Below are 21,252 nucleotides of genomic sequence, written 5' to 3'. Positions count from 1 at the left end.
TTACCTGAATGAAAATGTCTGGAGCACCAACAGATATCTGGGGATGGTAGAGAACTGGATATCAGCTCGTCTCACAGCTGCTATTCAGGCTAGATGCCTTCTTTTGGTAACATCCGATACATAAGCTCCCGAATGTTGCTTCCAGGTGGAAAAGGATAAAAAGAGAGCCCATTTTCCAGCTTATTCCCTTCCCGATTGTGCAATCTAATATTACAACCGATAACACAGCAAGTGTGATCCATTGCTGATGCTTTCGCTCCTTTAGCCCTTTGTTTGGCCTGCTAAAATGGCACCTCGGCGGTCACGCCCCCTGCGGTGACATCACGCGAGTTTTAGAAAATCTCCGTTTTCGGTGATTCGAAACGCAGTTTACGTGTGGACAAAAGGTCCAAATGCATAGAAACAGCTGCGTTTTCAAAAATACCAGTGTAGGTGTGGACGTAGCACAAAAGAGTAAGTTTATTCTATTACTACCTGTAACTTATTGCAGTTTACTTGTGTTTGCTTAATTGTTTACTAAATGTCTTTTGGGGGTGGGGGGTTAGGTGGTGGTGGGTGTGCTCCAGACAAAATGCAGCCAACATAGCGCTTGACCACTAATGGAAACATTACACTAAAGTAAACACTTTTCACTTCCAGAAACAGGTGCTTGCTGTGTTGTGTCAATACTTATTAGTAGTATATCATGATTATTATATTTATTATGGATTGTTTCAGACTATAGTGCTACTAGTCTTGTAGGCAACAAATCAGTTGCCTTTAATTCTTTCATCGGAATGATCTGATCAATATTCTTACATTGTAAAAACAAAAGGTCTCTTTAGACCTCTTCTAGCAAACATGGTTAAAACCCAGATGTCATCTCCTAAGTCAAAACTAGTTTTGGTAAAACTGCAAAATCTGCACAACAGACAGATGCATGCTAACCTTAATCCACGTAGTATAGTTATGTATTCAGACTGTCTCTTACAAAGTTAGAAATGTCAATTAGATTTTTGAGAGGAAGGAATTGGATGCATGTCTTTTAAAAAACAACAAAAAAAAAACAAAACAACTGATCTGGTTAAAACATGGCTGTGAAAAGGCAGCCACACAACGTTTCCTCCATGTACAAAGACTGCTATTTTTTAGCCTATTTAAAATAATAATAATAATAATGCTTTAGGAGCCATTAATAAGGTGGCCCAGAGAGGTCAAATCCCCTGCAACTTAAGAAAACACATCAAATAGAAAAATACAGCAAAAGCAAACAAAACACAGTGGACGTTGAATAAAACACAACAGAAATAGATCTTAAAAATGAAATGAAAGTTGAATAAGAAAAACAAAAACCCACAACAGAAGTTTTTTGAGGTGATAACAACGTGACTGAACAGTTGCGGGGGTGACAGAAACCAAAACGTGAAGGATTGCACGCTTAAAAGAAGCTGGGACTCATGTTGTGAGAGGGAAGGGTAATGTATGTTTTAATCATATGATGCATATAATACGCTAGATATATATTTTCCTATTAGCTTATTTTTCCTATTAGTTTCCTTTATCCCTACTGCGACCTGTCTCTTCAATTACAAATAACTGTGCAATTGAGGCTTTTTATTATTGTTTTGTTTACTCTTCTTGTTGCCTTGCTGCTAACCTAATTTCCCTTTGAGGGGCAATAAAGTATTTGAATTGAACTGAACTGAATTGAATTGAAGCTGTTCCTTCACTTTTTTGTTCTTCCCAAAAACTTGTTTGTTTGGGGGGTTTTTTACCAGGGAAATGATGTCAGGGTTTCAACTCGGTTTGCTGGGCTGTTGCTCTCTGTATGATTCAAAACAAATGATCTACTGACAGGAGAGTGTCCTCACTGACTTTATTCATTGTTTAATATCACATCACTGCCACAATAAATTTTTCAGGTCATCTGACAATTAAAAAATTAGATAGCTACAATATTATTGTGTTATACTAGCGCCTTGATTTTTTTTACATTGGATTTAGCATTAAAGCTAGAAGAGGGCTTTCTATCAAAAGGGTCTTTGATGATTTCAGTCATAAGTGAAAATTATGTTTGAAAGAAACGATATTTTATCGGATTGCGGTGTGTGATATCCATAGTCATTTCTAGTTAGGAAGAAAATGGAAAGATAAAGGCATAAACTGAAAAAATGTCTAAAAACAGTCTTCTCGTGGTAGACAACAGGTGAAAATAGCAACACATTTGATTTATGTACAGATTCTACAGCACAGCATGTGTCAGGTGGATATTAAGCCACCTTGGAGCTGTTTTACAAAGGCTATTAAGCAATATCATTCAGATAGAGTTAACTTAGCCAGCTAACAGCCTTAACCAAATTTTCCTCGTGATGAATAAAGTATAATCAATCAATCAATCAATCAATCAATCAATCAATCAATCATCTTCTCAGTACAGCCAGGATCCATATCCATTTTTACATACAATGTTGCTTCTCTCTGCAATGGCAAAGGCCTTGCTTTTTTCTTTATTACTATCACTGTAACAATCACTCCAGCTACCACCAGCAGCAGCACCACTACTGCCACCACAACATACGGCATATGCGGTGGTGGAGGACTGCTGGGTAAATTCAAAGTGATCTCCTGTTTAAAAATGCATTCCAGAGACTCTGTCCACTTTTTGTCCGTTTCATCTTCTTCGGTACCTTTGTCATCATATTCTGTATCATAATCCGTATAATTCCCTGCGAAATCCAGGGTTTTAACAACAGCACACAAGTACTTCCCTCCATCTGACACCTTCAGGTCGTTGATGGTCAGCAAAGTCCCATCCTCAGATAGAGTCACTCTGCCTCGTAGATCTTTAGGGATGGGAACAGTTTTGTCCTGTGAGTCGTGGATGATCTCATAGTGCCCTGTAAGTCCATAGCGGTGCCACTGCACTATAGCTGAAACATCTTGGCCACAATCACACATCAGGGAGACATTTTCACTTTCATCAGCAACTTTTTCTTGGAGTTTGTTTTTGGGGCAAAGAAACAATGTATAATGCATCTCACGTGAGGTGGAGATGCATGAATAGTCTCCAATGTAGTCTGCAGAGATGGCAGGTATAACCAGTGAGAAGTCATCAGCTGATATGTACATTGGACTGCCCCTCGTGTTACCATCAATTCTTCCCAGTGGAGTTTCCCACGCCTGGTCACCCTCATCAATAGAACAATTTAGAAGCACTCTGTCCCCCAGTGAGACAAAAACGTCCTTGCTTTCACTCTCATCTGGTGGGTGCATGGTTTGGAAACTAAGACAGTTGATACCTTTCATCACAAGACACTTAAAGTGTGTGGTTTTCTGTAACATGTTGTTGAACACGAGCAATGCACCGTTGTCTCTTACATCTACCACACCTGCAAGCTCCTTCACCAGAGGCTTCAGGGAAACACTGCTATCCAGGAAGAGTGTGGGCTCATAAGACGGATACATTTCATGGTACCAGCGTACAGATGTTCCCGCAGAGCCAATAGCATTGTTATTGCACAAGATCTCAGTCCCTTTACCGTCTTTATTTACAATTATGTCTTCAGATTCAATCTGCTCCTTACACACAGTGAGCTGCTGTGTCTTCTGGCTGATTATCGTCTGGTTCTTCCAACATTCCCTCCTATAAATCCCAGAGTCCAAGAGAGTGAGGTTATTGATTTGAAACCCGAGCAGGCTGGGATCGTCACTGATGTGGGTACGACCCTGTAGGTCTGCAGGTGGTGTGTTGGGCATGTTCTTGTTTGAAGAGTTGCCAAGCAGTTGGTCTCCCTCTGAAGCAGATCTATAAACAACAATATAATCCATTGCGAAACAGTATCCCAACTCCATAACTTCACCCTCTGCTCTGACAGCAGGTTCTGGGTTGTCACTGTAGACCTCATGAAGGAGGAGGAGAAGGAAAAGCAGGAGCTCTGCAAACCTGATGCAGGTCATGTTGTGTCTCAGTGACTCTGGAAAGTGTGATTACTGAATGTCGTTTGCGACTTTGGTTCTGCTTAAAGCAGAACAGGAAGTAGCGGGGTTGGTGTGTGTGTGTGTGTGTGTGTGTGTGTGTGTGTGTGTGTGTGTGTGTGTGTGTGTGTGTATGAGTGGGAGCGAGGTGTGCACGTTTTTATGATGATAGTGCTTAATAAAAAAAAGACATTCATCTCTGAAAGCATAATTGTCTAAGAAAATACACACAAAACATAGACTTGATACATATCCAGTGACGGGGCATTCAAAGGAAAGAAAGATTTACAAAATCAAACTGGAGAAGCCGACACCATTTACAGCTGACAGAAAATACAACACAGTCTCTGCACTTCACTATTTCTTCCCATCTCTTTCTGAGAAGATGTAACTAATACATTTAATTACTGTCATGGTTGTCACTCATTTTGAGTTTATTATGTTGTAATGTTTTAGCTCTCTATAATTCAGTGTTGTGTTTTAGTTCCCCTTTTTTATAGTTTATTTGGATTTCCTGTTTTCTTGTTGCGGTCTCATTCCCTGCTTCCAGTTCGAGTCTCTCATGTCCTCCGTGTTGCGTCGTTGTGTTTCCCTGTTTACATGTTCCCCTCCTTGTGTGTTATTTCTTGTCTCCCCTGTCTGTAGTGGACTTTCATGCATGTTCTCCCCAGCCAGTAATGGCCCCCTCCCGCATCCCTCTCTCTTTCTCTCTCTCTTTGTCTCGTCAAAAGTAAACTGACTATCACATATTAGTCCCCCCCGCCCCGTCAGCCGTCATGTCTCTCTTTTTCTCTTGATCTCCCCTCTCTGTAACCCCCCCTCTCTCCAGTCCATCCGTTTCCTTGAGCGTTCCTTGTTCCCAGCTCCTGTGTCAACTTGTGTGTTTTAGTCTACATCTTAGTGTTTCCTGTTTTACTTTGACAGTCTCACGTCCTATGTGCAGTGTGCTTTACTTTGCTTCCTCTGTGTCATTATGTCTATTCGTCCCAGGGGTGTTCCCATGTGTTTCCACTTCCCTCATCACCCCTCTGTGTATTTATTGGCTGTGTCAAAATTCGGGGGTATGCTTTGAAGGACTCACCCAACCTACCCGGTCAGTTTCCCTCTTTTCTTTGTCAGGTCAAGTTTCCCGTATCCAGTTTTTTTTGTTCTGCATTCTGTGTTTAGAGTTTAGTTTAGCTTTTCCCAGTTCAGTTATAGTTTAGCTCTTTCCTGTCTTTTCATTTCTCTGTTCTGTTCAGCCTTAATAAAATGTCTCGCTTTTGGTTTCAATTAAGTTCGTTTTCACGCCTGGTTGTTTGTCTGTGTTTGGGTACACTCCACACACCGACCAGACGGCTGTGACAATTACAGCTTAGATATAGATGGTAAAAGGTGATTGATGCACTGGGAATCACTGGATTACCAATGAAGTGTCGTTTGCATGATGTACGTCGGTCATTGGTTTCACTGCCTGCAGATTAAATGTTTTGGTCCATTCTCATTTCTTTCTTTAATATCTTAACCAGAAGAAGTTGTTTCCAGTAAAAGAAGAAAAATATCCCCACCAGGCCCACTGCACGCTGTGTTCAGCACCAAACAACAAACCAAACAGCATTTAGCTGCTAAAGAGACTGATATTTCCTACAGATTTTGTGAAGAACAGAAAGGAGCAGAGAGGACAATGGATGTTTGACTCATGGTTATCAGGTAGCCAGAAACGTCACATGAGTAAACTTGTGATATATATATTATGTTTGTTTTAAATACACCACTCTTGCTTAAAAAACAAAAAAGAAAAAGAAAAACCAAACAACTGATGTCCTGCAGAATGTGACAATTACAAGCTACGCTTAAGCTATTAGAAGTGGCTTATAGTCAAAGTAGCCATTGATTTTATTTGAATTTCTCCCCTTCCCAATTATGTCCCTCCATCTAAATTATTACCACATTACACCTTCCTCTGTCTCTTGCTCACGCTGTTGTACGTACCTCTTTCTCTTTTCTGGTACTTCTCTGCGACTGCTGCTAGCAACAGCAGCATCCTGTGATTCGGAGGGACTACTCCATAACCCGATGTACACCTCCCAACAAATGTAACTAAGCGTCAGATCGATGCAGCCCACTTCAGTACAGCTGATTTCTCTCATGCATTTCCAAGTATTGTTATGCTGCAGTTTTTAATTTATCAGTGAGAGAACAACAATCATCACCTCAGTGTAAAAAAAATTATATCGTCAGTATATGAATTCACAAATGTCAATAGATTCCTGGAAGGAGAGTGCTGAAACTACTGAAATGGACTTGAGGTAATGTACAAAGAAGAAAAAAACCCTAATTGACAAATATGCCTGCCTTGCCTTTTCCTCATCTTTTTTTCTATTGGCTAGCACCGCACATAAAACACAGAGACACAACCACACACGTAACCACACACAAGCATAAATGAGGGCAAAAACGTTGGCCTCTTAACTATGTTTCTACAACGGCTTCCTGAAATAGTTTAAATCAGGCATTAAGGTCTGACTCAGACTTGGTAGAACCTACAATGTAGTAGCCAACATTGCTAAAAGTGACAGTGAGGTGATGGCTGCAAGTCAAACAAGTGAAGTTCCTCACTGCAACAAATGAGATGAGAAACGAGACAGAATTTAGAAGTGCAGAAATGTGAATTGTTTAAGAACACTGGAGGGTTGTACTATAAAGTCCTTGGTGTGTTGTTTCATTATTTATTAGTAGTATATCATTATTAATATATTTATTATGAATGATTTCAGACTATAGTGCTAATGTAACCATGTAATCAACAAATTAGCTGCCTTTAATTCTTTCATCGCAATGATCTGATCGATGTTCTTACATTACATTAAGTTAAAAAAATGTCTAAAAACAGTCTTCTCATGGTAGACAACAGGTGAAAATAGCAACACATTTGATTTATCTACAGATTCTACAGCACAGCATGTGTCAGGTTAAGTCACAATGGAGCTATTTTACAAAGGCTATTAAGCACTAGACAGAGTTAACTTCTCAGTACAGCCAGGATCTATATCCATTTTTACATTTGATGTCACTTTTCTCTGCAATGGCAAAGGCTTTGCTTTTTTCTTTATTACTATCACTGTAACAATGACTCCAACTACCACCAGCAGCACCACCAGTCCTGCCCCCACAGAATATGCAGTAGCATTACTGGCACTGTTGACTAATATGATCAGACTAATCTCCTGCTTAAAAATGCATATTGGTGGATTGATCCACAGGTGTTTATTGCTGGTTTCATTTTCTCCGGTACCTTTTCCATCATTATCTATATGATCATCCGTAGAAGTCATCTCACTGTATTTTAAAACAGCACATATGTACTTCCCTCCATCCTTCACCTTCAGGTCGTTGATGGTCAGCAAAGTTCCATCCTCAGATAGAGTCACTCTGCCTCGTAGATCTTTAGGGATGGGAACAGTTTTGTCCTGCGAGTTGTGGATGATCTCATAGTGCCCTGAAAGTCCATAGCGGTGCCACTGCACTCTTTCTGGATCATCTTGGTTAATATTGCACACGAGCGAGACATTTTCACCTTGACCAACAACTTGATAAACAACAGATTCGCTGGGGCAAAGAAACAATGCATAATGCATCTCACGTGAGGGGGAGATGCATGAATAGTCTCCAGTGTAGTCTGCAGAGATGGCAGGTATAACCAGTGAGAAGTCATCAGCTGATATGTACATTGGACTGCCCCTCGTGTTACCATCAATTCTTCCCAGTGGAGTTTCCCACGCCTGGTCACCCTCATCAATAGAACAATTTAGAAGCACTCTGTCCCCCAGTGAGACAAAAACGTCCTTGCTTTCACTCTCATCTGGTGGGTGCATGGTTTGGAAACTAAGACAGTTGATATCTTTCATCACAACACACTTAAAGTGTGTGGTTTTCTGTAACATGTTGTTGAACACGAGCAATGCACCGTTGTCTCTTACATCTACCACACCTGCAAGCTCCTTCACCAGAGGCTTCAGGGAAACACTGCTATCCAGGAAGAGTGTGGGCTCATAAGACGGATACATTTCATGGTACCAGCGTACAGATGTTCCCGCAGAGCCAATAGCATTGTTATTGCACAAGATCTCAGTCCCTTTACCGTCTTTACTTACAATTATGTCTTCAGATTCAATCTGCTCCTTACACACAGTGAGCTGCTGTGTCTTCTGGCTGATTATCGTCTGGTTCTTCCAACATTCCCTCCTATAAATCCCAGAGTCCAAGAGAGTGAGGTTACTGATTTGAAACCCGAGCAGGCTGGGATCGTCACTGATGTGGGTACGACCCTGTAGGTCTGCAGGTGGTGTGTTGGGCATGTTCTTGTTTGAAGAGTTGCCAAGCAGTTGGTCTCCCTCTGAAGCAGATCTATAAACAACAATATAATCCATTGCGAAACAATTACCCAGCTGGATAACTTCGCGCTCTGCCTTGAAAATGGGTTCTGACTCCTCACTGTAGACATTGCTGAAGAGGAGGAAAAGCAGGAGCTCTATAAACCTGAAGCAGGTCATGTTGTGTCTGAGTGAATGGAAATTGCGATCACTGAAAGGCTTCTTCATTGTGGTTTGCCACTTTTGTTCTGCTTACAGCAGCTGCAGAACAGGTAGTAGGGGGGTGGTGTGTGTGTGTGTGTGTGTGTGTGTGTGTGTGTGTGTGTGTGTGTGTGTGTGTGTGTGTGTGTGTGCGCTTTTATGATGATAGTCCTTAATAAAAACAATAGTATTCGTCTCTGAATGCATAATTGTTTCAGAAATTGTACACAAAATATAGACTTGATACATATCCAGTGACTGGGCACGCAAAGATTTACAAAATCAAACTGGAGAAGCTGACATCATTTTAAAGGTGACAGAAAATGCAGCGCGGTCTCTGCACTTAACTATTTCTTAGAACAACCGCTGTACACTTCCTGGAACACAACCCAACACTGATGCTCCATTTTCCACAACTGCTATGTCAGCAGTGCTGCTGGCTGTTATGAGAGTCACTTTTACAAAATATCTCGGAGTGGTGTGATATTCACAGGTAAAGCAAAGGCATCCAGTTATCAAATAACACTTAATAAAAGGCTAGTGAAAGGCATTAATGCTGACTGTATAGTTTTGAGCACATAGCAAAAGACTATGACTGCTTTAGTCCAATAATAACTAAAGAAACTTAAGCTTGTAACTCTTCAAGACCTCCATAAGGAAATAATTTTTTTTAAATCTACTTGCGATGTTATATTTTGAGTTGAGCTTTTTAACCAGTTACCTAAAGCCCTGCTTTCCCACCAAATAACCGCATTGATAATTTCCATCCATTGCTTGTTTTCATTTAGAGTGCAACTAGTCAATGCAAATAGCAAGTGCAACTAACAAGAACTCCAGTGATAATGACTGTAGTTATCTGTTTACATTTGGGTCTCTTATCACCAACTGCTAGTATCCCTTCTCCCATACCCTGGCTATACTCGAAAATGTAATTTTACTTCAAATGGTGAAACAAGTTAGTAGTTTCCCCCATTATCTGGAATTCTTTTTTGCATATAATGCAAAGCCCTGTGGTTTCTTGAAGGCTGTTGAAGTAGGTCCCATTTTAAGTACTCAGTCATCAATGGATGCTGACACACAGCTTTTGTGATTGTTTTGTTGCATGCATTAGGGCACATGTGTCAAAGTCAAGGCCCGCGGGCCACATCCGGCCCGGCGTACATTTATATCTGGCTCGCGAGATCATTTTATATAGATGTACTATTATTGTTATGCATGGCCCGGCGATATGATGCGCTAATAATATACAAACTACAGATCCCATAATGCAGCGCTGCAGCCTCCTTGCTGAACGCTAGGCTAACTGGGAACATTCCCGTGTCAATCAAGTCAAACTTCTGTTTATGAAAGTTTATTTTTTTTAAGTTTATTTATTCTGGAATAATATTCCTGTCTGTTTTTATTCATATTTATGTTTAAAAAAACATTGTTTTAGTGTGTTCAATAAATGTTTATCTTGTTTGGCCCGTGACCTAAAGTGTGCTTTGAGTTTTGGCCCCCTGTGCAATTGAGTTTGCCACCCCTGCATTAGGGGATGTAAATGGTGTTGGTGGTGTTGCTATCACATTGACGTCACAATATTACATTTTTATATCGTTTCAAATTTGTAGCGGGATTATTGCAGATTATATGATATTGCACAGCCCTAGGTCAGGGACACTAATTGCCTAAGCAGCTTCAGCCATGGTGGGCTGCCACAAGCCAAAATCATCCTCAGTCATAACGTTGGAGATCAGGTTATAAATGAACAACAGCAAAGTTCTGCCTGCTACTGCTGGAGGGTCCTTCGTTTTAAAAGGATTTTCCTTCCACATGTTACAGCTACTCATAGAATTCTGTCTGATTGTTGGAGTTTGGTTTTTAATATTGGAAGGTATTTACCTGATAATATAACATGAGTTGAGGCAGCTGTTGTTGTGATTTGGTGCTATATAAATAAAAGTGAATTGAACTACATTGAATTAAACAAAGCACCAACAACACTAGCCTGCAGTACCCGTTCTAACACTGCACTTGACACATTACCTTAAACATGAACAACTGTACGACTTTATGCATTATAAATTATCCACAAAGTTGCTACAGTATCTTTTCACGAGTCACACTGAAACTTTTCATCATGCTATTATTAGGAAATAGTTACGAGAGCTGTGATGGGATTTTTTTACTAATGGTTTTTGATTGTTTTATGCTTTGCATGTTTGTTTGTTTTTTCACTTTTTATTTGCATGCTTTTATTTGGGGAATTACTTGGGATTTCAGTTCACATTGAAGTCTCCCAAGTTAAAGGCAATACGACACACCTGCTCTGTTAAACTTTCTTAATAACAGAGACAGGCCAACAGCAGGAGAGAGCCACAGCAGACCAGGCCAGGGGGATAAAAGAGTGATGGAGCAAGCTACAGCAGACAGAGGACAGATATCTGGACAGATATTTCGAAATCTGGCAGAGGGGGGGGGCATAGTGGTCTTGGTTTTTCAAGAGAGAGAGACTGTAGTGAGAGCAGGAGGCAGACAGACAGCATCTTAGCCCTTGTGGTATTGTGACAGTAAAGTAAGTGAGGATCACCCGTGGGCAAAGGATCTCTCTTTGACCCTTCATAGTACTAAAGAAGGATTAGTGTTTACTCAGCACTGACTGAGTGACTCAGCACTGCATGCTGACCTTCACTCACAGGTCAGCATGCAGTGCACACAGTGTGGACAGAAGACAAACGGGTACATGAGGGATGAGGGATGACAGGGGACTTTTTTTATTGGACTTGTAGCTCTCTTTTAGGGCTTTGGAGGCACTTTACTGCAAAATCTTTTAGTTTTGTCGGGGTTTTCTGTATATATACTGTTTTAGAACTCTTTTTATGTTACTTAGTCTTTTAAACTCTTTAGTTGTTCCTGGCCCAGCCTGGTTTTACAATGTTATTTTATTGTAAATTAATTATTTTTTTGAACTCCTTGAGATTTCAGAGATTATGAGATTATTTTTAGGTGTGATCCACCTAGTCAAAATGGTCTGCTTCTCCTTTCTCTTTTATAAGACCTACTTCCCTCAACCAGGGTCAACGACACCAAGGACAAAGACCAGCAACACCTTGTTCAGATGTGTGTGCAAGCGGGTGTAGGGGAACTTTGAACCAGTATGATGGTGGGGATGTGATCGCAACGAGCTCCAATGAGAAGGGAAAATGTACTACAGCAGAAAATCTCATTTTCTAACATCTTTCCAAAAGCTAGCCTTACCACTGCCAACAACTGGAAAGATCAAATGGATGAAGCAAACAAAATCATGCCACGTTCCTAGGTACTAGGTGTAAGTACCACTAAGCCTGTAAGCTTGGAAGCTTGCAAGCCTGTGAGGCTGAGCTGGTGAGGTTTTACAGGGCGCAAAGTACAAGGCATCACTGGACAAGATAAAAAGAGATCTGTTAGATCCACTACTGAAGCCACAGAGAAAGCCACCAGGTAGGTTTGGATTAAGAAGACAGATTAAGCGCCTTTAGGCAGCTGTTGTTGTGATTTGATGTGAAATAAATAAAACTGAATTGAATCCATTGATACCTGCTGCTGGAACATAAGCTGGGGTCTGATTAGCTCCAGAAGATGGCCTGGAAAAAGTCTGATGCTGAAAGACTGCATTACTCCAGGTTACATCACTCATCATGCATCTTTGTGTATCTGTGAGATAAACCCTTCTTCCTCCATGCAAGCTTGATTGCACATTTGTAAATGCATGCAGTTCATGTTTTGTTTACCATCATCATGATATTGAGTGAGTGGACTAATCTGAACTAAATCTGCATTAGAAAACTTGTATTAGGTTATGTTTCTGGTATATTGCACTGTCACTTTTATTTATTTATTTATTTTTGTCACTGTGAGAGGACACAAATTATTCATCCGTTGCTTTATCAGTTTAATAATGCAGCAACTGAGGAATTTGTACAAGACACAAAAGCTGTCTCCTGTTATATCAAGCTAAGCGACATTGACAGTACATTTACAATATGAATGTGAATAGAAGACGGCATCCTTATCAGTGTTACTAGAAGCCTTGAAATATTGCAGTTTGATTATAAAGTAACTGTCTGTGTCTTGTGTGAACTATTTTTTTGGTAGCTGTAAAAGATTTTAAATCTGTCAATAATAAACTGCTCGGCTTATTTACTTCGCCAGCCTTCTGCCCAGTTGTGTAATATGGCACCAGACTAATTAATAATAATACTGACTTTGACCTGCCATAAAACAACAGGTCACAGCTCATCGTATTACTCCACTTTCTCATTCTATGAATGCTGAGCTCTTTATAGCTGATTAATAGTACAACTATGAAAATCAATACTTCTCTCTGATGTTGGGTCCTTGGATAAATACTTGCTTAACATTAGCAGCATACTGTAATATGAAGCGGATTTTCTGTTTTGCAACACTGTAAAGGTAATATAAACAAGGACAGATCTTATCTTCGTGCATGCTATGTAAAATCTGCATGTTCTTCTTGTAACAAAGTAGTCATTCTCTTGGATATCTTTCTTTCATTTTCAGAGGTTGTTACTGCCAGAAATTGCAGTATGTTGAGGAGAGAGGGCAAACAGATAAGGGGGAAACCACACATCTCCACAGGAAACAGGTTAGTTGTTGGTCTAATAAGAGGACTTGGTCAAGATGGATTCATTGGATAAGTTGGATAGGTCAGTAAAACATACTGACTTGAGTCCCATTAGGCGATCTGGCGGAGATGCAAGTCTATGATTAAGAGCTAGTCTATTTGTAAGCGATAGAATCACATCAAATATGTTGCAATATATTTATGTTTTAGGTCTTGCCAAGTCACGCACCAGTTACATCAGTTGAGTTATGGAGCTTCTTATTTCAACTTGCTGATTTGCAGTTACACAACAAGGTTGTTGTCTGTTACATTCTGCTATAAAGCCATGCTATGAAAGGTGTCTCTAAAGAGAGGTACACAGTTTGTTGGCTTTGCAACTAATGGTACAGCTACACTCCTGTGTAAAAAGCCCTAACATGACTGCCGTTCAATGCATTCATCACAAATTAGACCCTGCAGTCGATGCTGTAAAACATGCTCGAGAAGCCATTTTTACATATTTGCTGATGAAACTCAGAAAGTCCACATAATAATGAATAAATGGGCTTGCAGGTGTGGGTAAAAGAGGGCCACATGCCCCAGATCACCCCTCCACAGGAAGCAGAAAAAATAAATCATCAAAACAGACGATACAAGTACACCCTTAGTGCTTACATAGGAATTAAGTACCAGCCAGGTGCTGCTAATCAAATGCATTTGATTAACCGAAATATCAGCAATTGTGGCCACCTCCATAAAAGCAGAGGTTCTGGCAGTTTGCTGGTGTGAAGCATTCAGGTGTGTTTTAATGCAATGCCAAAGAGGAAAAACATCAGAAATGATATTACAGAAGCAATTGTGCTGCCCATCAATCTGGGAAGGGTTAGAAGGCCATTTCCAATTCATCATTCTACAGTGAGAAAAATTATTCACCAAACATTCAAGACAGCTGCCAGTCTTCCCAAAAGTGGACATCCCAGCAAATTCACCCCAAGGTCAGAAATAATATGCAGTGAAATTGCAAAAAAAACCCAAGAGCTACATCTCAGACAGAACAGGCCTCAGTTAGAAATATTGAATGTTACATTTTATGAAGGTAAAGTTAGACAAACACAAGAAATGTGTCTGTTTGGAATGCTTACTAAGAAAAAGCCTCTCCCAAAAGAAGATGGGAGCACAGCTTGGATTTACATAGTTGGATCTCGACAAACCATAAAACTTTGGAATTAGAAGAATTATGAATTATGTACTATGGACAAAATGCATCATACTACAGCTGATGAAAACCAATCACAGGATATAAGCAAAAACACCTCAAATTATGTTATACAACAGGAAAATGATCTCAAGCACAGATGCTGCAATGAGACCTTGAGTGCATAAACAAAGACCTCCAAACCTCAATGAACGAAAGCAATGTTAGAACAAAAAGTGGACCAAAATTGCTTTAAAATCATGTGAGAGACCAATAAAGTCATATATAAAAGCAATAAGAAACCACCATGAGCTATGGGGGAGTTCACACACTTATCTAGAGTGTAATTTATTAGCAAAAAACAAATATTAAAAGCAAACAAACAACTGATCGAGTAGTTTTTTTCTATTTAAATGTGAATTTTTAATTTAAAAGCTCCTTAAATTTACATGGAATCTCTTGACACTTTAAGACATTATGTATTTTATATATTTTTTTTTTTCTTCAGTGAATATTAACTTCAACCTTGCTTTACATGCAGCAGTAATAGCGTTAATTATAACAATGTTTGAAATAAGTATGATGACAGTTCTTGTGATTTCGAGAGTCTGCCTCTGTGTGTGTAACTGTGCTACTGCTATAGATAATGAATGTGCATATGTTGATTCCTGCAGTGACTACTGTTCCTCTGCCAATAAAAGCGATCACAGGCTGCTACGCACGGACTGGAACCAATAAGTGTTTTAATGTTAGTTTTACTTGACTTGTTTATGAGGCTCATTTTTAAATCAGTGATCATGTACAGAAACAATCATCTCAAAGATGGACAGATTAGAACAGGATCTGAAAACAATCTTTTTTTTTCTTTTTTTTAACAAAAGCACTGACCTCTTTTCCTTTGAGACGTATCATCTGTTTACTATTATATAAACTATAATGAACCCAGATACTCACTCAGCAGCAGCAGCAGCAGCAGTTCCTGTGCTACTATATGGAACAGCTTGCAGAGCTGGTGATCAAGCATCGTGATTAAGCACCAACTGCGAGGAAACTCTCCGTGCATTCAGTCCAATTCAGCCCGGCACTGATTACACTCATCAGGGCCCCGTATGCTGCAGGGTTTTGAAAGAGCACCAACTGCTGTTTGAAATACAGATTTTTGTCAAAATTATTTAATTATCAGACATATGGGCTGCAATAAAAAGAGTGCTGCTTTAAAAAACAGAGAAGTTGGGCAAATTGGTACATCAAATAAAATAACACACTTTTACATCGACCTCTCTGCATTCTGTCTGTAAAATTATTTTTCTATTTAAGTGTCAGTTGAGTTTACAGGTAGCTGGCTTGCTTGCAGTACCATTCAGGGCCTGTGGGTGTCGCTGTGGAACACCACACAACACAAAGTGTAGACGAAGGAATCGGTTTCATAACAAAACGTCACATCCTCTGACCGCTAACAAAGGTAATTCATTTTTGTTTTGCAAAGGTTTCCCCAGTGTTTCTAAAATGTATACATCTTTTGTCAGCAAGAATGAATAAATATTATAATAAATGAGCTGTCAGCTGTATATTGAGACTATCTCGCATAGTTGTTAGCTCAGCTGGCACGCTCTGTACCCGGCATGACTCTTCAAATGAAAATGCTCGGGTCAGTGCAAGAAGGGTTGTATTTTGACATGGTCAAATAAATGCCGTCAGTCATACAAGCAGCCCCTGTGAAGATGTAACGAACATGTTTATTTACAGTGCTGAAATAAAAAGCTTTGAGTAATAACAGGCTGCTTTCAAAGATGCTATCTACAAATAGTCGTCAACAGTGTCAGGTAATCGAGTTGGCTCTTGCTTTCCCCCTATGAAACATATGGCAGCAGCTGTACAGAGAGGCCATTAAGTTCCGATAAAAAGCCTCTGTTATGCATGCAAAGATAGGATGAGTGACATTAACCAAAGGAGCATGAAGCAGTGGAGTCAGAGCTGGAAGATGATGGTACAAAATGAGATGAAAGATTTAAAGTGTGTCAGTTTAGAAATAATAAAGGTAGATGAATCAATACAGGTTGTGCTTTAGAAATATCCCCCAGCTCTGCGTGTCTGGACCTTGGTTTTATTCGCTTAGAATTTCTGGAGTTAGAAAAAACATTAATGTTGTTCTGTTGTCATGATGGGCAAAACCTCACAGAGCAAGGGTGACCACAAGCGTTAAATAAATGTAAGGATTGGTCTGTGTGCTCTGGTTACTTATGTAGTTTCTTTTCCTCCTTGTGTTTAGGGGATTGGTGTTAGGAATTTGCATCAATGCTGCGTTCGATCGCGACATTCCTGTGCCTCCGGTGCCAACCTGTCACAGCTCTACCTTTAAACCTCAGATCACGTGCGACACATAGTGTAGCAGAGAACCAGCAGACTGTAGAAGCTCTTTATGATCTATCTGTGGACATCCAGAAGGTCCGGAAACTTAAAGGATGGGTGCTGCTTCAGAGTCCAGCCTATACAAAAGAAGTAGCTGAACTCCTAAAGAACATGGGGGCCTCGGGCCCCATCATTGCTCATATTTTAACAAGTCATCCTGAGGCTGTCCTCTGTAATCCTGAGCAGATTTACACTCAGAAAGAGCTGTGGATGTCTGTGTGTCCAAACCAGAGGGAGCTGGTTGGTGTCATTGAGAAATTCCCAGCCTCATTTTTCACCTCCTCCAGTCACCATGACAACCAGCGAAACAACATCTCCTACTTCCAGAGTTTAAACCTGAACAAACGAGTCATCACCAAACTCATGGCCAGCGCTCCTCAAAGCTTCAGCCGGCCAGTAGAGCAGAACGAGCTGATGGTCCACACTCTCCAACACGCCTACCAGGAACTTGGAGGGGAGGAAGCTAACATGAAAATCTGGCTTCAGAAGTTGCTGAGTCAGAACCCGTTTGTTCTTCTCAAGCCTCCAGAGGTGCTGAGGGAGAACTTCCTTTTTCTGAGAGACAAGGGCTTCAGCACACCCCAGCTGCTCCACCTGCTGTCCAGGCTGAAGGGCTTTGTGGCTGAGCTGAACCCAGACAGTATGCGTCACACTCTGCTGTACTCTCAAGACACCATTGGGTGCTCTGAGACAGAGCTGCGGGGCATCATCCTCAGGTGCCCAGCTCTTCTGTACTACCCTGAATCTACTCTGGCTGAACGTTTTGAGGGTCTTCTCAGTGCTGGGATCAGCATGTGTCAAATCACAGCGACTCCAACTGTCCTAGAACTAACTACGCAAATAGTAAATTATCGCATCCAGCAACTGAAGGCTCGAGGTTATGACATAAGGACAGGTAGTCTGGAGGTGCTAAATGGCACTAAGAAGGACTTTGAGATGAGCTTTGGAAAACTACAGCTCCGTAGGGAGAGACCACTTTTTAATCCTGTCGCCCCTTTAAAGGCGGATGATTGACACGGGTTGTATGGACGAACACTAACTGGATCCATGTCATTCTTATGGGTATTTGTACTTTGTAAAAGATTAACGTGTCTTAATTACAAATGTGCTTTCACTTCCACTTACATTATAATCATATGTTTGAATTTATTGCTTTAGTTAAATTGGATTAACTACAATGATGCCATTTAATCTGTACAGTGAATTTTGCCTGTGAAGATGCCTTAAATTTGAATCTGAATACTCTGGAAAACAATCTATTAAAGACTTGCTTCATAATTTATTTATTTTTTACTTGTATGTTTAAAACTGGGTTTTAAAAACAGCTGAAGGTACAATGCAGAGACTGTTTCATAGCCTTTCTCTTGCCAAACTCTCCAACCTCGTGGGATGTAATGTAATTAAAATCCAGTTAACAAGCTATGGTGTGAAGTGTTGTGAATGTTTTTTTTGTCAATCTATTTAGGCTGTGTGAATTTTTCCCAATTGTAAAAAAAAAAGAAGTAAAATCTTCACTTGTAGTTCAGACCAAAGAGAAGTGTGATTGCACCCCAACATTCAGTTTTTACAAGTCTGAGGTGTTACAAAGAAAAAGCAGTGCACTTTCATGTAGGTGTAAATTCACACTGGAAGAGATGAGAGCGGCTATGTGCTGATTTATCAGACTGATATCAGAAAGTGAGACAAATGCAATGGCATCTTAATGTGTCAGTTTTTAGTGAAGATGCAGTCCCTTGTCAAAAAAAACTCCTTACAATAACGTCACATAAAACTCTGCATGACATGACAGCTCGGTGACAGACGTGCTGATTGGTCTATCAGATGTATCATGGAGAACAAACAAGGCCTTTCTAACCATTTTATTTACTGTCTGTGCAAGTGTCTCATTTTCACACAATGTTCTTGGCTGCACAACTGTTACCCTCAGGGATGAAATCTAACTGCGCCTCCGATTTTTATTGTTACTCTACAGATGGAGACACTTTATTAGAAGCTATTTCACTTCTAAAATGTCACTTCATTATCATTTCAAATGAATTCAAATGCACCCACGCAAGATAAAAAAAAAATAAATAAAAAAAAGGAACAAAAGTGATGTGCCTTTGATTTCGGACTGGACCTTTGCAACCTTTCTGGCATTCAAAAAAAATCAGTAGACTTTCATTTCATTTAGACTAAATCGATTTTCCATAAGGTTTGACTTTATTAATTAAGGTTTTCATGTCTCTGTGTGTCACGTGGTTCTAAAAAGGCTTTTGGATAAGTGCCCATGTTAGCATAAGCCACAAAATCAATATACAATCATACTAGGCATTGTCTAAACCAAGAGAGGGGACCATAAAATGTCTCATTTTGAATGTGTCTTAATGTTTCAAAGCCAGCAAAAGCCCTTGAAACATGCTTAAGAGTGCCTTTTAATGGAAGCGAGCATCACAGCTAATGAAGTCATGACTTTATGCCTCAAGGTCCCCTCACTCTTATAATGTAGACGATGGGGGTCACAACAAAGAGACTGAGGACTTGTGTGTCTAGAGGGGCGGGGGTGTACGTTAACAACCTCCCATCTGCTGCTGTCTGAATCACTCACCATGGTCCCGTAGACATGGCCGTAGCCATTGGGCAGATGATTCAAAAAGTGAGTGCATCTGGTAAAGAATTTGAGCTCAGCAGATGGATGTTTGACTAGTTTATTTTCCAGCCATTCACAACACAGAAGCCCTGAGGGGCTGCAGCGTTACCTCGAGTAAACTGCAGCTGACAAACTAAAGGTTTCTAACTCTGCACAGCGCTGACATTTGCTTTAATTCATCATGTTGCAAGGTTACAGTGTTCGTCTTTAGCCGATGCTTAGTAATGAATACGAGGGAGTTAATCGGGACATATCAAGGCGAGGCAGATGAGACGAGGTCTCAGGTGTATAAGTGGAAGTCATCTCGATTTCTTACCCGGTGTCTTATTGTCCTCAGTGGACACCCTCATCCTCCTGTGCTGAACGCTTGAATTACACGGGCAGGCCAGAGAGGTTAATAAGTAGGAGTATAAATTGTCCTTTTTCATTTCAAACACACCAGTGGTTGAAACTCCCCGTGCTTAACATTCTGCTTTTATGGGTCATATCTCACAGGAAACAGATGACATCTGCAATTAGAAGATATGATTTCCAGCTGATGCAGGAGCTCAGACAACCACTGCTGCAGTAAATAGTCCTCATTTGAAGTCAGTGTGAGTTAAGCCCTGGCATTTTCATTTAGAAGTCTATTCTTCAAAAGCAGCGAAAGGAGGTGGAAAATGAGCTTTTTGCCACTTAAATATTCCACTAGGAATATTTAAGTGGCAAAAAAAATCAAAATGTCTTATGTTAACCAGAAAAGAGAACCAAACATTAGAATATTTAAAAAGTAATGTTTGGGTTTTATTCATACTAATGTCACTTGAGGATTTTCAGCTTTAAAAATGTGTTTGACTCCATGCTGTGAGTTGTTCTGGTGTATTTACATTTATATCATGAACTGGAGATGCTGCGTGCTCTCATCTCAGTTTCTCTTTCCCCACCTACACTAGAAAGTTTGTTTTCTGTCACCCTGATGACACCACACAAATATACTTTACATTCTGCAGGAGGGAAATAAATGTCACATTGATGGATGTTCAATAGCAAGAAGTAAATAACTTTCTATATTGAACGTTCCATCCGAGATTCAAAACTTTGAAGCAGAGAATCATCTGTCACTTGGTGAAATCTCACCTGTTGAGGGCTGTGGTCTGTTAGACAGCACCATCGTTTATTCACACATGACTGAATCTATCACTTGATCAACCACTTGAAGCAACAGTTGCCGGTGCCTAAACCTGAGACGAGTTAAAATATGCATGCCTTTAAATAGCAGTCTTTTTTTTTTTACTGAGTTTTTACTGTTTCTTCAAATAACTCTTGGGCAGTATCAAAAATCAAATTTTTGAAAGCAGGAGTAGGTTCGAGTCCTATGCTTCTACTGTTCTTACTAGGGCAGCTTATGAAAGAAGATTTCAACCAATCATGTCATCAAGCCCTGTCTTTTTAGTAACATATGTTGTATATACAAAAACGTGTGCACACGTGCTTTGAAAATGAGTTCAGAGGAGAATTGCCAGACTGCTTTGAGCTAGTAGGAAGGCAACAGTAGCTTAAATAACTACTCATTACAATCAAGGTGTACAGAACAGCATCTCTGACCACACAACAGACCTTGAAGATGGGCTACAGCAGCAGAAGACCACACCAGCTCCCACTCCTGTCAGCTAAGAGCAGCAAACTCAGCTCACCAAAATCAGACAATAGAAGATTGGAAAAATATTGCCTGGTCTGAGTCTCGATTTCTGCTGCAACATTCAGATGGTACAGTCAGAATTTGGTGTAAATAACATGAAAACATGACCCATCCTGCCTGGATCAACAGAACCCCTTTCATTTAAATGCCACAGCCTACCTGAGTATTGTTGCTGGCCATATCCAACCCCAGTGTATACCCATATTCTCATGGCTGCTTTCCAGATATTGTGCTGTGTTACAAAGCTCAAAT

General features: G+C 40.2%; 1 protein-coding gene across 2 annotated transcripts; it reads left to right on the top strand.

Annotated features, from left to right (window-relative positions):
* The first annotated feature begins 11,647 nt into the window (after positions 1 to 11,647).
* mterf2 (mitochondrial transcription termination factor 2) lies at positions 11,648 to 18,113 on the top strand. 2 transcript variants are annotated; one of them, XM_085461293.1, is made up of 4 exons: positions 11,648 to 11,966; positions 13,047 to 13,131; positions 15,639 to 15,746; positions 16,554 to 18,113. In XM_085461293.1, exon 4 carries the CDS (start codon positions 16,580 to 16,582, stop codon positions 17,705 to 17,707), a length of 1,128 nt encoding a protein of 375 aa, XP_085317419.1. In that variant the 5' UTR covers positions 11,648 to 11,966; positions 13,047 to 13,131; positions 15,639 to 15,746; positions 16,554 to 16,579; the 3' UTR covers positions 17,708 to 18,113. The 2 variants fall into 2 exon arrangements, with proteins under 2 accessions (XP_085317419.1, XP_085317418.1); XM_085461292.1 differs by having other exon boundaries at positions 15,602 to 15,746.
* Positions 18,114 to 21,252: the final 3,139 nt, after the last annotated feature.

Source organism: Copadichromis virginalis, linkage group LG7 (genome assembly GCF_057382275.1).
Source record: "Copadichromis virginalis isolate Kocher_CV1m ecotype Utaka linkage group LG7, C_Virginalis_male_GT1.1, whole genome shotgun sequence".
NCBI lineage: Eukaryota > Metazoa > Chordata > Actinopteri > Cichliformes > Cichlidae > Copadichromis > Copadichromis virginalis.
This window is presented reverse-complemented; position numbering and strand designations above follow the sequence as displayed.

Excerpts from the sequence above, each read along its gene's own strand:
- mterf2 (XM_085461293.1), top strand. The coding sequence starts at position 16,580 with ATGCTGCGTTCGATCGCGACATTCCTGTGCCTCCGGTGCCAACCTGTC.